Source organism: Babylonia areolata, chromosome 27, assembly GCF_041734735.1.
Source record: "Babylonia areolata isolate BAREFJ2019XMU chromosome 27, ASM4173473v1, whole genome shotgun sequence".
Taxonomy (NCBI): domain Eukaryota; kingdom Metazoa; phylum Mollusca; class Gastropoda; order Neogastropoda; family Buccinidae; genus Babylonia; species Babylonia areolata.
This window is the reverse complement of record NC_134902.1, coordinates 10,869,788-10,886,606: the sequence shown is the minus strand read 5'-3', so window position 1 is coordinate 10,886,606 and position 16,819 is coordinate 10,869,788. Positions and strand designations below refer to the sequence as shown.

The 16,819-nt window shown below is 45.0% G+C and overlaps 1 protein-coding gene across 2 annotated transcripts in view; it reads right to left on the bottom strand.

Moving 5' to 3' along the window:
• The window catches only part of LOC143301512 (uncharacterized), a 55,748-nt gene extending 39,576 nt beyond the window's left edge, over window positions 1-16,172 (bottom strand). For both annotated transcript variants that reach the window (XM_076615854.1, XM_076615855.1), the window contains exons 1-2: window positions 16,081-16,172; window positions 631-1,048 (exon numbers count right to left, since the gene is read on the bottom strand). In XM_076615854.1, coding sequence (XP_076471969.1) covers window positions 631-958 — 328 coding nt within the window. In that variant the 5' untranslated portion in view covers window positions 959-1,048; window positions 16,081-16,172. The remainder of the gene's footprint in view (window positions 1-630; window positions 1,049-16,080) is intronic.
• Window positions 16,173-16,819: the final 647 nt, after the last annotated feature.

Here is a 16,819-nt window from a genome sequence, read left to right as displayed (position 1 = left end):
ATCGGAAACAAGGAAAAACAATACTTCAAAGCCAAACAAACAAAAATACATTAAAAAGACCACATAGGCAAATAACATTGCAGAATGGGCAGTTAGTGCCCATCCCAGTGTTAACATCTCACTATCTAATCGCCAGAGCAAAACAGCACAGACAGTACATCACAGACTGCGGAAAAGAGAAAACAGTGTCAAGGCTTGCTTGAAAAAAGAAAGGGATGGACTGGGAAGGCAGGAAAGGAGACAACAGTGAAGAAAGAAAAAAGGCAGAAACAAAGAGAGTGATAGAAAAGAGGAAATTTCTGGCACAGAATGTCCAGAGGGCGGGGACGCTATTTATACTGAAAGACCCCTCCACATCCCCACTGGAGAAAGCTTCAACTGTCAACAACCGGGATTCTACACTCGTGCCAAAACCCACAGGAAAAGTTAAAACAGACTAACTGATGACTTCAACTGAACGTGTAACTGGATGTATGTATGTCTATGATGCTTTACTTTTCTTATAAACACGCCACAAGCTTTCTGCCTCGCTGGCCGGGAGATGTGAGCGTCAATCTGCATTATCATATTTTGATCATAATATGACGATATTACATGATGTTATGTGAACAACGGGAAATAATGGCTAACCTTCCGTCGCCTGGGGACTGAAGTTCTCCCACCCATCCTCTGCAGTCAGGTTGGAACCGAAACTGAACAAGGCCTTGCTGGTGCCCATGCACAAGCTGTCGCCGAGGTGAAAGTTCACGCTGTGACACAGCTCGTGCTCCTTGCAGGCCACGACGCAGGCCGTGCGGTTGTTGGTGCGCGTGCCCAGGGAGAACTCCAGGTCCGGGCTGACCCGGGCACCCTGCGTTCTGCTGTACACCGTGCCCGATGTGTGCCCGACCTGCGCGGCCAGCACGGTGCGGGCAAGCACCAGGAGCACTGGCCACGTGAGGCGCGGGTCAAGGGTCATGGCTGACACAGTTCACTGCAGCCGGTGTGTGACAGCTCGGAGGGTGTGACAGCTCGGAGGGTGTGACCTCGGCTTAGTGTCGGCTGTCCTCTGAAACAAAACAACAGTCCACAAACTACCACTTTGGAGAAATGTAACCCGCTTTGTTCAAAAACAACACAGTCCACAAACAACCACTTTGGAGAAATGTAACCCGCTTTGTTCAAAAACAACACAGTCCACAAACAACCACTTTGGAGAAATGTAACCCGCTTTGTTCAAAAACAACACAGTCCACAAACAACCACTTTGGAGAAATGTAACCCGCTTTGTTCAAAAACAACACAGTCCACAAACAACCACTTTGGAGAAATGTAACCCGCTTTGTTCAAAAACAACACAGTCCACAAACAACCACTTTGGAGAAATGTAACCCGCTTTGTTCAAAAACAACACAGTCCACAAACTACCACTTTGGAGAAATGTAACCCGCTTTGTTCAAAAACAACACAGTCCACAAACTACCACTTCGGAGAAATGTAACCCGCTTTGTTCAAAAACAACACAGTCCACAAACTACCACTTTGGAGAAATGTAACCCGCTTTGTTCAAAAACAACACAGTCCACAAACTACCACTTCGGAGAAATGTAACCCGCTTTGTTCAAAAACAACAAACTGCTGAGGAAGGGAGAAAGACGGAGGGGAAGTCAGAAAGAAACTGTGTGGACTGTTAACACTGCAGAATGGACAGGAAAACCATTTGCACACACCCAGCTTTTGACACACAACGAACAGATCCACAGAAATCTGGCTGACACCTCTTCTGAGCGGCTACCAGTGACTCTTTGCAGAATTTAAGTCGCAAAAGAACTGAAGATAGATGGAAAATTGTAGTTTGAAGGGTATGCTACCCTTCTGTAATAACGATATTGTTCTTTTTCATAACTAAACTCTTGAAAGGATGGCAGAGGGTCAGCAGTGTGTTATATTTCCATGTCGACTGTATTTCCCAAATGCTTCCAAGCAAGAAATACACCGGAGTCTTTGATTTGGACACACATCTCTTCTTTCCCTCATGCCAGCAGTTTGGACACATAAATAGTTTTGTACTGCCATAGTTTTTTGTTTTTTTTTTATTCAGTTAATATATCAAACACAGGCAATACATGTATGCATACACACACACACACACACACACACACACACACACACACACATATATATATATATATATATATATATATATGGAAGAGGAAAAGAGAAAAGGTAGAAAACTAGAAACTACCCCCCAAAAATGCATAACTAACATGTAATTACATTTAACAGTAACAATTTAATAATGATAATGATAATAATCAGAAACCATTAACACCATTCTGAAGTACATTAAAGGAATGTAGAAATAGGGATATGAGCTAATGCCTGGCATTAGTGTGTGTGTGTATGCGTGTGCGTGCTTGTGTGTGTGTGCGTGTGTGTGTGTGTGTGTGTGTGTGTGTGTGTGTGATACGGACGCGTTTCTATGGCATAGAACCTCTGTTGATGTGTTTAGAAATGCAATCTCTTCAGCTGAAAAGCAGGTCCGATTCATACAGAGCGGGATTTTTTTCATCCAACCCTCGAAAGAAAAAAAGAAGGAAGAAAGCGGAAGGTCTGACTCTGATGTGGGGATGTCACGGGTTGCTGAGGCAATTCATTCATTGTGTTTGCTATTTTGATAAATGCATTGTATTGATTTTATTATTTATGTTTTGATTAGTACATCCATTCCCATTGAGTGTTTTTGTTTTTTGATTGAGAGATCTATGACCTGTGTGTACAGTTTTGGGCTCAAGCGTTTTCGTGATTACGGACTTCAATGCTTTTGCCATTTAAATACCATGGCGAATGGGTTTGGAGCTTTTGTCAGTTTGTAATGATGATGTATTTTGTCTTTTTCTGATGTAAGCACATAATTATGAATTCATTCAGACTATTTTAGTATATCATTAGTTTTAGTATCATGTATTATTAACACTAGTTAGAGGGGGGAAGAAGAAGAAAAGAAGAGAGAGACAGAGAGAGACGGGGAAGAGGCACAGAGAGAGACAGAGAGAGACAGAGAGAGACGGGGAAGAGGCACAGAGAGAGAAAGAGAGGGAAAGACAGAGAGAGGGGGGAGAGAGCTAGATACAGAGAGAGACTGGGAAAAGGCACAGAGAAAAAGAGAGAGACAGAGAGAGAGAGAGAGAGAGAGACGGGTCATAGAGAAAAACGGTGGGCGTGGGGGGATATGAGGACGGAGGGAGACAGAGGGGGGAGAGAGAGCAAGAAGGAGGGGGCGGGGGGGGGGGGGGGGGGGGCATGATTGAAAAATGGGCTGTGCAGCACCGCCACGCTTCAGTGGAGATGACCATGGTATGGCCTCGTCAAGGCTGGTTAGAGGTTAGCAGTCTGATGGCATTCAGAAATCGTTGACAGGTGGTGTGGCGCCGACACCGCAGCCAACGCGCTCTTCACGGGGACATGGGGGAACTTTCTGATCAGATTGCACAGCGAACTGGCTTCCCACGATACGATCTGACTGCCTTTGACTTGTGAGGGAGAGAAGAGGACAGAGGGTGAGGGAGAGAAAGAGGGAGGGAGGGGGAGCGAGCGACATACATCGTGAAGTGAGGCAGAGGAATGGTGGAATGGTATACACTCACTTGTGTGTGTATGTGTGTGTGCGCGCGCGCACAGACACAGACACTGCATACATATTCACACATTATGCACACATATACCACCCGCCCCCTCCCGAGGGGGGTGGGGGGGGGGCACACACACTGGAGCCCTAGGAAAAGAAAACCTGTAGGGCCCACATGCACAAACGCAAATAAACAATCAATCATCAATTCAATGTTTATTCTATATTCTATTTATTCATTTTTCTAAACATTTATCGTTTATGTCTTTGGTGATTTTTATTGTGATTCCTAAAGTAAGTGACTGATCATCATACATAAATAAAATAATTAAAAAAAACAAAAACAAAGTGATCCGATCCCAATTATGCCACGCCTGTAGGCTTTGGGCACGGCGTTTATTTTGGTATGACACTGTGTGTGTGTGTGTGTGTGTGTGTGTGTGTGCGCGCGCGCGTGTGTGTTATCCTGCGTCTTAATTTACACTTTATTTCAGCCTTTGATATGTTATTTTGATGCTTACTGCAGTTTCTTTTGCTCACTTGTTTCTTCTTTTTTTTTTCTTTTTTTTTTTCGTCTTTCTGATGTTGTTTGTTTTTATTCTTTTTTTCTTTTTTTTTACATTCATAATCTCTTTTCTTTTTAAATTACATAATTATTATCTATTTACCTATTTGTTATTCACTTATCTATCTACTCGTTTGTTTATTTTACTGAGGACAGAACTGAGTCGTCAAGTGGGCAGGCAAACCAAAATGGCAAGCAGAGACTGAGGGCGCCTTATCTGCACTCTTATCAGTTTCTCTTTCTCAAAGAATAGGGATACTATCAGAAGAGTAGGTTATCGACAATTCGATGACCTATCTGGTATGATGAGAGCGACGTTGTTGTGTGCTTAGCGTAAATATCAATGGGAGGATGATGAAAGAACATAGAATGGTACGAGACATTCCACTTTTTTCTTCTTTTTGCCATTATTACTTTAGTACGCTATAGATCTAACTAGAGAATTAAAAGGTCATTCTGAGATGTGGCTCTGGCACTAATCGTGTGTGAAGAACTTCTGTGTATCTATCACCCATTATTGTTTTCATTATTGTTTCAAATTTCCATGTCACTGTTGGCCTACAATTTTCTTTTAGATTCTGATGCCATTTGTTCAATTTTGTTTTGTTTCCACTTGTTTCGTTACATTTCATTGTATTTTGTATAAATAATCTGCATTGATTTGCTTTCTTTTTCATGATAATACTAACAATAATTTTAAAGAAAAATCTGTCTATCTGTAGGAATAACCACAGGCCTATAACCAGTAGAGTGCCTATAAGACGTCAGCTGACGTCCTACAAAAAGTATTGCCATAGTGCCTATAAGACGTCCACTGACGTCCTGCATATGTTCCGATTTTTCCTTCATTGGAGTCTGGTTCAATTCACATAATTCACATAAACAGACTGAACAGTTAGTTTGATGTGTCTGGATTATAAAAATACTATTTAAATGAACTTACATCAGGTAGAAGACCTCTTTCTACTCGATAATAATTTGCTGACCAACCACGTGATACACGTGTGGAAAATGGGATTGCATCATGTGCAAACAAATGCATTGAAAACTGTGTCACAATCATGTGATTATGGACAGCTTTCGCGATGGAGAAGGATCTCTCTTGTCTGATGATTGGTTTGGAAAGGAAGGTGATTGACAACAACAGTTATGAAACTAACAGCCCATTTTATGGTAATTCAGTCCGTCCATCCAATCAGACAGCGTTTTTAACAACTGGCTATGACTGACAGAATACGCACAGCCAGTGTTGGAAAAAGAGGTGAGGGAGAGGAGTGATGTAAGACGATAGGTCGAATGCCAGCCAGAGGTCATCAAGGGGGCGTGGCTTTTGGGAAGCGTGTCCTCACATTTCAAAGCAGACAGAAGGCAATCGACAACCGCCAGTACCCCACAATTTTCAGGAAACACAGTGCTGAACCTGCACTGGCTTCTTGTTTTTAACGCTTTCTCTCGCTGAATTTTGAGGGATGACTGGCTGCACGCACACTTTAATCGGCCCACGTGCAACTTGAAAGGAGTGAATGTCATCAGAGAACTTCACCCGCTCACTCCCAAATGCTCTTTGCTGTCAAAAAACTTGCCAGTTCAGTTTCTGGGCTGTGATCGACCCTTTACGTTGACTTCACCCACCTTTGTCATTGTTGGGACAGTGATTTACTTACATGTCTGCAAGAGCTGTGATTTGTTTTCATTAAGTTTATAGCCTGTTTTAATTTCTTCTACAGGTATAATCTGACAATAAGCTTGCTATTTCTAGCTGTATTTTTTTCTTTTCTTTATGGATGTCATTACGTAGAGGTGGAAATAGACTTTTTTGTTGCACAAAAATTATTATCTTGACTTTACATGCCTGAACAGTTACCTACAATCAACCTAATTGGGGAAAAAGCCCAGAAGCAGAATCTACACTTATTTTCCTTCACAGAAACGTTTACTTTCTTTCTGTATCGCCCATAGCCTTTGTCCAAGAATTTTTTGTGATTTATTACCCCCGAATCCTCAAAATTCCCTGGCAAGGGGAGAGCACGTTTTTACAAAATTCTCTGGCACTGAACTGGCTAATCTGTTTTCGTCGTAAACGTTTACGAACCTATAGATATGATATCAGATTTTAAAGTACATCAATTATTTTCTTGAATTAGAACACACATTAATTTTATACCATTTTAAGTGTTTTGTAACGAAGGTGTGAATGTAACTGCTGTTTACTGGCTTATTAATGCTGCAACAACAACAAAAAAGTCGCGTTTACGGATTTGTTATTCTTCGTTCTCATTTTCCACCTGGAAATCGTACTACTTAAAGCGAACTGTTTTTCGAACTTATGAACTTGTCTTAAACTCTTCCTTCTTCCCCCCCCCCCCCCCCCCCCCCCCCCCCCCGTGTGTGTGTGTGTGTGACAGAGACAGCGAGGGATAGACAGAAAGAGACAGACAGAGAGAGAGAGAGCATCAGTACATTGTTGGAAAATAAAACCATTGTTATATCACCTGATAGAACAGCAGTAATAATGGTAACACTGTGCAAACGCCATATTGCCCTATTAAAGGAAAGGACTAACCCACATGGATTATTAGTGCTGAAATCGTCACAAACTACTGAGGAGTCACCGTGTACAGACTCGCAGACTTATGGACAGACACTCTGACATACATGTATATGGACCTCGTTGTAAAGTGCTGTAACATATTGTATTTCCAATGATAAATACGATCCCTTCACCAAAAAAGCAGAGTATATTCACGAAAGTTGTCTGTGAACAACAAATTGGACAAGAATGAAACCAATTTTGAAAAACAACAACAAAATATGTGACATAACATCACCATTATACAAAGACTATGTTCCGACCTCAGACTGTGATGACGAACAAGTGGAGGAATCCTTACTCCCAGCCCCAAGACGTTATCGACAGAACAAACAAGAAAGACTTTATCATCCAAGGAGAATGGAATGCAACTGTGGGCACTGACACTATAAAAACACCTAGACGTTCTGCGGCCCCCTGCAATGACACCATTATTGGAGTTTGCCAGCTACAACAACATGATTCTGGCCAACACTCTTGTATGGGAACGCAATTATTAGGATTCATGGCGCTGGACATTACAGCTGTTAACACTACAGTGAAGCAGTTATGTACCTTCGTGCCATCATCTGTAAAGAAGGTGGCAAGAGTTGCGCAGACTGCAACAACACTGGCAAGACTGAAGCCAATAATTATGCAGAGCAAGGACACAGTCTCAGAACCAAGCTACACTGGTTCTTCTGTTTTCTTGTATTTGTATGTATGCGAGCCTGGACTCTTACAGCAGAGCTTCAGAGAAGCATCCAAGCAGTGAAAGTGAGCTGCTTCAGGAGACTCCCTGGTATATCCTACGATGACCAAATAATGAAGAACTCCCAAAATCCATCAGACTCGTTGGTCAGTATGAAGACCCACTGACCACAGTGAAAAAGGGAAATGAGATGGTATGGCCACGTGGCAAACCCAACGGGCTCTCCAAGGCTATCCTTCATGGAACAGTGCAGGGGAAAATGAGACAGACAGCGAAAGAAGTGGGCAGACAACATCACAGAGTGGACAGAGAAGAGCTTTCCGAAACTCGGGCCTTATCCCTACCACCGCCACAAACAGAAACAGGTGATGCGTTTTTCAGTGCAGCGCCCCCATGACCAAACCCGGTTTCCTGACTAGTGACACTGAGGCTGTGTGCATCGTGGAACCAGACCCAGCCGTGCAAAACACGGCCGTGCCTCGCCCGTCCGGCAGAAAAAAACCATTGCACAGGCAAATCCCTTTTCAAGCTCAGCGGAACCGCGATTTCTCTGGTTGTGCAAATCGTGTTTTTTTCCCCCAGAAGTCCGGGTCTTGTGACGAAAAAACTTATCGCAATGACGTATACGCTAATCATTGCAAGTAGGTTTTTCGTCACTTGACCTCAGTCAAGAGTCTGAACTCCTCCCCTGCGTGTGTGTCCATGATAAACTTTAACGCATTCATTTTCTCTGAAATACTTTGTCAGTTGGCACCATCTTATTGAAAGGAAGCGAAGGAGTCCGCTAATCTAATTGAGCAGGAATTGTGCATAGTCCGGTTAAAAAACAACTGAATTATGTCTGTCCACGATTGACCATTAAGATCACCAAGCAAATTTTCTTTCATTTCACCGAAAACGTTACCCATGGCAACAAATCTTTCCCTGCCATTGCCCCCACAGTCAGGAACTCCCTGCCTCTGTCCCTCAGAAAACCCAGTGTTTTTTCTACTTCCAAAAAGAATCTAAAGATGCGCCTGTTTCTACTTCACCTGGCATCATGCTAATGCATACAAATGAGTGCCTGTTCGTGTATGGTAATGTGTTGTGGAGAGGGGGAAGGGGTGACTGCTTCTAAATTTTGCACATCAAAATGTAGATTTTTTACTGTATTGTGACGTGTGTGACCGGTGCTAAGAGTTGGAAGTGAATTGACTTTTTAGTTATTGTGATATGGATTTTGTTGGTTGTGATATTGGGAATAGTTTTAAGTATTGTGATAGAGCTTTAAAGTATTGTGACATGATACTGCATCATTTAGGTTTTTTCATGTGATATGTATATGTGTGGTGATTGTGTGTGTGTGTGTGTGTGTGTGTGAGCATAGAATGTGCTTGAGTGTTTGGTTGGCTGACTGAAAAGGACAATGCTTCTAAGTTGGGTTGTTGGGGTTTTTTTCTTCTTTTTTTTCATTTCAGTATTCAAATGCATGTTTTGAACGTCGGTATTTACATTGTACAGCACATCAGAGCATGTCTTACATGGAAAGGTGTTTTATAGATTAAATCATCATTATCGAAGTCTAGATCTACTTTTAAAACACTGCTGTACTGTGAATCTGTTGTGCTGTGAAGAATTGCAGTTAATTGCTGTGAAGATACCGAAAGCTTATTAAAGTGTCAAATCTGTAGTCCGTTTATACACTGTTTCACTTGTACTATTTGACGTTAAGAAAATGAAACAATCACACAAACTCAACAAATTTCACTTCATTAACATCAACAAAATATATCCATGAATGATTCAAGTTGTACACTTGCCCATATCCGGTAGGCCTAATGAGCAAATGAGCACGATGTATACATATATAGATATATATATAGAGAGAGAGGGAGAGACAGACAGACAGACAGATTTATCCAAGTGAAGGCCAAACCCCCCAGCTGAAGGGAGTCAAATAGTAAGAGAAAAAACAAAGAATAAAATGACATGACACAACAAACCGAAAAATAGCTGTTACAATATTCAACAACACTCACAAATTTATAGTTCGTAGTCACTTCAGTTCTTCATGTAAGTACATGGCCAGCCATGAAGAGTAAACTCCATCACGTCTTGGCGACACGAGCGAATTAAATCTAAAGCAGATGGATTATTGTAAGCTTCAGTCAACCTGCTTTGAAGCATTTTCTGTCTGTCCAGAAATATTGTTCGAAGTTCTGGTTATATTAGAATATTTTTGAGAATTAGTTTGACGGTCCAGGTGGACACTTTATTATCATTATCATCATCATTTTAGTTAAGTTTACTACTTCTGTTCTCGTCCTGATATATACATTCCGTTTGTCAGGTCAGGTCACTAGATCTGCTACTGGTAACCTGAAATCCAGTACAACCTGTTCAGGGTCGGATTGCCGGCGACTAAACCGGCACTCTCACCGCTCCCTTCCGGGACTGGTGAGGTAGGTGGCTAGACACCCTTATGGAATTAAAAACGAGATCCATAAAAGGGCGTCGGCTCAGCCACCGACCAGGAGAGCCACCGACGGCCATCTAGCTCCACCGTGCTGTGTGCATGCCACACGCAGTTGGCCCCCGGGGTGAGTCTACCCATGCATGCGAAGTCTGGATCCAGTAGAATCTGCGGAAGAAACCTATCGGTTCAACGGAGAGGAAGGCGGTTACAGCAACGCACTGTGGAGTGCAGAGAGTAAGATGAGACACCGAAAGGATATCTTGGTCATCCACTGCATCCGTGCTCATCCTCCAGTCGTCTCGACTTAGTCTTGCCACTGGAAATTGGTGGACCCGGACGAGAGAGTGAGGTCGACGTTGCGCAACTCCTCTTCACTTTAAACAAACTCATCGCGCAAGTCATCAGTCATCCATACTGACCTTTCATCCTTCATCTTTTCATCACCCCGCAAGTCCTGTGGCGACAGGCGAGCGACGAAACGACAGGTGTGGGTACACTGGCAGTCGCAGCCGCAGACCTGCACGCAGGTGGCTCAGGCCATAGGGTCGTTCTTCATCGACAGGAGCAGCGATGGAGCTCGGCAGCCGTCTGAGCGTCTGAGCAGCCCTCTTTAGGAATGCACTGCTCACCTCCCTGGCATGAGGAAGGGGCTAGAAAAGGTGCCCTAAAAATTGCCTGCTCCATATCGCCCTGGCCAGCATACCGCGGCTGGCGGGGACCCTACATCAGCGGTCGAAACAAAGAGAAAGAAAAGAAAAAAACAAGGATTGTTCCTCTCACCTTTGGTGCTTGGAACATAAGGACTCTCCTGGACAGAGATAACGTGGACAGACCCCAAAGGAGAACGGCACTAGTTGCATCCGAACTCGCCAGATACAACATCGACATCGCAGCCTTGAGTGAGACTCGGCTTGCAGGCGAAGGCGAGCTCTGTGAACGGGGATCTGGTTACACCTTCTTCTGGAGTGGACGAGGAAGCGAAGAGCGACGTGAGGCTGGCGTTGGTTTTGCAGTAAAAACAGCACTTGTCAGCAAGCTAGCAGGAATCCCAAAGGGAGTCAACGATAGGCTTATGATCATGAAACTCCCACTGGCATCTGGCCAGAAGCACCTCACCACTGTCAGTGCCTACGCCCCAACCGTGACCAACCCGGATGAAGTGAAGGCGTAGTTCTACGAGGACCTTCACTCTGTCATTGCTGCTATCCCTAAAGCAGACAAGCTCATCATTCTTGGGGACTTCAATGCTAGAGTTGGCTCTGACTACATCTCCTGGGATGGAGTGATTGGAAAGCAGGGTGTGGGCCACTGCAACCCAAATGGATTGCTTTTGCTTCAGACCTGTGCAGAGCACGAACTGCTGATAACCAACACAGTTTTCTGCCTCCCTACCCGTAACAGGACGTCATGGATGCACCCTCGCTCAAAGCATTGGCATCTCATTGATTACGTCATCGTCAGGAAAGGGATAGGCAAGATGTACGTGTGACAAAGACCATGTGCGGCGCCAAGTGGTGGACAGACCATCGCCTTGTAGTCTCGAAGCTGAATATTCGAATCTAGCCCAAGAGACGCCCCCAAGGCCAGAAGGCTCAAAAACGGCTCAACATCGCTAAGCTGAAAAAAATCACCATCAAACAGACCTTTGTGGAGCTGCTGGAAGATCGTCTGGAATCCGCCTCTCTGGACAACCAGAATGTGGAGTCTGACTGGAGGACCCTGCACAAGCTGATCTATAGTACAGCTTCAGAGACCCTGTGACCCATGACCAGAAAGCACAAAGACTGGTTTGATGAAAACTGATGAAATCAAGCAGCTTCTGGATGAGAAACGCCGTCTGCATCAAGCCCACCTGAGCAACCCAAAGTCCACATCAAAAAAGGATGCATACAATGCCATCCGCAGGACTGTTCAGCAAAAGTTACGTCAGATGCAGGATAAGTGGTTGAGCGACAAAGCTGATGAGATCCAGGGATATGCTGACAGGCATGATATGAAGAGGTTCTATGATGTCTTAAAAGAAGTCTATGGTCCCACATCATCAGGATCATCCCCCCTCCTCAGTGCAGATGGGAATACCTTGATCACCGAGAAGGAGAAAATTCTCGAATGCTGGGCTGAGCACTTCAACAGTGTCTTAAATCGCCCTTTCTCCATAAATGATGAAGCCATAGACCGGCTCCCACAAGTCCCCATCAACGAAGCACTGGACGATCCGCCAACACTTCTTGAGACCCAGAAAGCAATCCGTCTGCTATCCAGTGGCAAAGCACCTGGCTCAGACTCCATACCAGCAGAGGTCTACAAGGATGGAGGCAGTGTGCTGACTGAGAAGCTCCATCAGCTGTACTCACTCATGTGGAAAGAAGAGACGATCCCCAAGGATTTCAAAGATGCATCTATCATTCACTTGTACAAGCGAAAGGGGAACCGGCAAGCCTGTGATAACCATCGGGGCATTTCCTTGCTCTCTATCGCAGGCAAGATACTTGCCAGGATCCTACTAAACCGCCTCACAGCACACCTTGACCAAGGTCATTTGCCTGAGAGCCAGTGTGGATTCCGGAAAGAGTGCGGAACCACCGACATGGTGTTTGCTGCAAGGCAGCTGCAAGAGAAATGTCAGGAGCAAAATGCTGCTCTGTTCTCCACCTATGTTGACCTCACTAAAGCCTTCGACACCGTGAGTAGAGAGGGACTCTGGAAGATCATGGCCAAGTACGGATGCCCTCGGAAATTTATTTCCTTAGTCAGCCAATTCCATGAAGGCATGCAGGCTCGAGTCCAGGACAATGGCGAAACATCTGCTCCTTTTGCTGTCACAAATGGTGTCAAGCAAGGCTGCGTCCTGGCTCCCGCACTGTTCAGCCTCATGTTCTCTGCAATGCTTACTGATGCCTTCAGAGATGGCGATGTTGGAATCAGCCTAAAGTACCGAACAGATGGCAAGCTGTTTAACCTAATAAGGCTTCAAGCAAAAACGAAGGTCATGACAGACATCATCAGAGACTTTTTGTTTACTGATGATTGTGCCCTCAACGCTGGATCTGAAGCTGACATGCAACTCAGCGTGGACAAATTTGCCACTGCCAGCAGGAACTTCGGCCTTACCATCAGCACGAGGAAAACTGAAGTTCTCCATCAGCCAGCCCCAGGGAAACCCCACGTTGAGCCCAACTTCACAGTCAACTGTCAGAGACTCAGTGTGGTGGAGCGGTTCACATACCTTGGCAGCACACTGTCACGAAATGCGACCATCGACGATGAAGTGAACGTCAGGATTGCAAGAGCAAGCGCAACTTTTGGTAGACTCTATGCAAATGTCTGGAACAGAAGAGGCATTGGTCTTGAGACCAAACTAAAGGTGTACAGAGCAGTAGTTCTCCCCACACTGCTGTACGCCTGCGAAACTTGGACAGTGTATCAACGACATGCCAAGAAGCTGAACCACTTCCACACAACATGCCTAAGGAAGCTACTGAACATCAAGTGGCAAGACAGGACCCCAGACACAGAGGTGCTTGCAAAAGCCACCCTTCCCAGCATCTTCACCATCCTGATGCAGTCCCAGCTTCGCTGGGCTGGACACGTGGCGCGCATGCCAGACCATCGGCTGCCCAAAAGGATCTTCTATGGCGAGCTGCAACAAGGGAAGAGATCACATGGAGGTCAGAAGAAGCGCTTCAGAGATACTCTGAAAGTCTCTCTGGAAGCGTTTGATATCAACCCTGACTCCTGGGAGGAATCTGCAGTGGACCGTGACAAATGGCGCGCTGCTGTGCACAAAGGTGCCAATTTGTGCGAGGCCAACAGGACTGCTGCAGCTGTTCAGAAGAGGCAGGCCAGAAAGTCACGGGCAAACAAGCTCCCTGACAATGATATGTCTGTCTTTGTCTGTCCCAACTGTCAGCGAACATTTCGTGTGCAGATTGGACTATTCAGCCATCTGCGCACTCATAGATAGATTCATGAGCATCCCCCCCCCCACCACCACCACCACCCTCCCCCCATCCCCCAGCTGGATGACAACGATGGTCATCATCGATCTCGATGGACACACCACACATTCCGTCTAAAATAGTGATATGTGAATTGAAGAAAACACACACACACACACACACAACACAACACAGAGGGAGAGAGAAAGGGAGAGACAGAGGGGGAGAGAGAGGAAAACAATACAAAGGAAAGCATGGCAATGTGTGCATTGAATATATTAAAATCTCCCAGGGGTGGATGGCTGTGGTGTCCAAACTGCTGGTGCGGTGAAACCAAAACCACTTTCATTTTACTATTACTGTTTTAATTTTACACAAAGGAGGTAGTGGTTATCAAATACCGTTCATCGGAAGAATAAGGTGATTGAAAAGAGATGAAAGTGGAACGTAAAACAATATGCAAGACCTTTCCTGCAAAAAAGGAAACACATGACGCCACTTTTGAAAGAACTGCACTGCTTGCCCGTCTAATTTGGATGACGGCACAGGCTTCACGATGTGGTGTGTCGTCATTCTGGTGGCTCACTTCCACTATCTGTCCGGCACTGTGTGGAGCCCCTCAGCAGATCAAACAAACACTCTACAGTGCGGGCAGACTGACAACAGGGCAGCAGTAATCCGAGCGGCAAAAAGTAAGGGGAGTGACGCATCAAGGAACAACAATGATCTGACTGTGCTGTTAATGCAAGTCTTGAGCTTCAACAATTGAAGAGGAATGGAAATCCATACAGCCCCTTGACTGATACATAATAATAGTAATATTGTTGCACTGCAATGTGTCTTCATCAATTGATCGAAACGAACACAACAAAAATGTTTATGTGACAATGTAGAGTTCATCAGTGATGCACATTGTGTAGTGACTGTTCTGAAGTGAAAGTTTCTAGTAATATTGTCTGTTTTTGTTTTTTGGACTCATGCCATATGGAGAGACGGAAGAGCTTTTTCTTTTGAACTAGAGTGTCTTGCATGAGCGAAAGGTTTGTGAGAATGCTATGAGAGAATGTAGCATGTACATTAACATATTTTTCATCGACCTTTTCCGTACAGAATGCATTCGTTCATATTTATACTTTGATGATTCAACTAATATGAATCAGACAATTTCTTTTCATTGTGATAATAGAAATGTACAAGACAACAGAATCAACAAAAAAGGTCTGACCGATAAAATGTGTGGAGTTCAAGGAATGATGCCTGAAAGACACCGTTAACATGACCCTATAAGTGGAGTGATGACCTAGAGGTAACGCGTCCGCCTAGGAAGCGAGAGAATCTGAACGCGCAGGTTCGAATCACGGCTCAGCCGCCGATATTTTCTCCCCCTCCACTAGACCTTGAGTGGTGGTCTGGACGCTAGTCATTCGGATGAGACGATAAACCGAGGTCCCGTGTGCAGCATGCACTTAGCGCACGTAAATGAACCCACGGCAACAAAAGGGTTGTTCCTGGCAAAATTCTGTAGAAAAATCCACTTCGATAAGGAAAACAAATAAAACTGCACGCAGAAAAAAATACAAAAAAGGGTGGTTCTGTAGTGTATGTAGCGGCGCGTTCTCCCTGGGGAGAGCAGCCCGAATTTCACACAGAGAAAGCTGTTGTGATAAAAAAAAAAAACGAATACAAATATGTTGACAAGTTTTCTCTCTATGTTCACCCTGGGGTGTTTTAAAGCTAAAAGCATCAACACAACAGTTTAAAGACGGATTTCAGCACGTGCGCAGAGGTGTGTGTGTGTGTGTGTGTGTGTGTGGGGGGGGGGGGGGTTATCGGGATAGGGGGAAAGAGGTCCGCACTTTGCACGTTACTTCCACAGCAGAACAAGTTCCCGCTGAAAATGTTTTTTTAAATTTTTTAAATAAAACGACATAACTATCACCCGCACTTCTAAAAAAACAACAACAAAACAAAAAAAAAACCCACTACAACCAACAACCAAACACTCCATCCCCCGCCCCCCAATTAAAACCAAACATCCGAGAAAGAAATCTCACTACACTCAAACTGCTGCTCCCCCCCCTCACCCCCCCCCCCCCCCAAAAAAAAAAAAAAAAATCCATTTATCTATTTCAGTTTATATCTTGCTCGCCAAACATGATGGTGAGTGCTCACACTCCCCGCCCCAATAGACACTCCCCACCACAATACACACACACAACCATTTACAAGCTTACATGTTTGGACAATCGTCAAGCAGCTGAAGACAGAGCGATGCAGCTCCGGTTTTCCAGGGAAAGTTGGCCAACAGCCCAGAACACAACCAGCGTTGTCTGTTCTGCACCAACCTGATCATCTGACACCTCAGATGCAGCAGGTAACCTATATAGTCCTCCCCACCACCAGCCCCCGTCCTCCCAGCACCCTAACAGTCAGAACTGATATGGTCCAATCACAAACCGACTTCTCGCTGCACGACGGCGCGCGCAAAACCGGATTTCTGTCCCGCGAGCCAACACCCCCATCCCTTCTCTATCTCTCCCACCCTCCCACATCAGGTGGGGGTTCGTGTTGTGATCCTTGATTGGTCTGGCAGTCAGTGGGGGGGGGGGGTGGGGGGTGGAACGTTGATTAGGAGTGGGTCTTATTGAAGTAGCTCTGTCCTGATAATGGGCTTAGCTTCCACTACAGACCTGGTTTGAACAGAACACTACAGAACTGATTTGAACAACTGAACATCCGCCACTTTGTGAGGACCTGGCTGATCTGATCAGCCGGCAGAGGCAGGGCATTGTGCCTCCTGCACTATCTGTGGTCGGCCGCCACGCACCACTAGCCACCCATACCTGTCAGACCACTGTGGATGAGCAGACAGCAAGTCAGGTGCGGCGCGTACTCACGTGATGTTTTGCCCCACTGGCGTCGTCCTTTGCATGCTCAACTAGAGAGAGGGGGAAAGAATTGGAATTTTGGTAT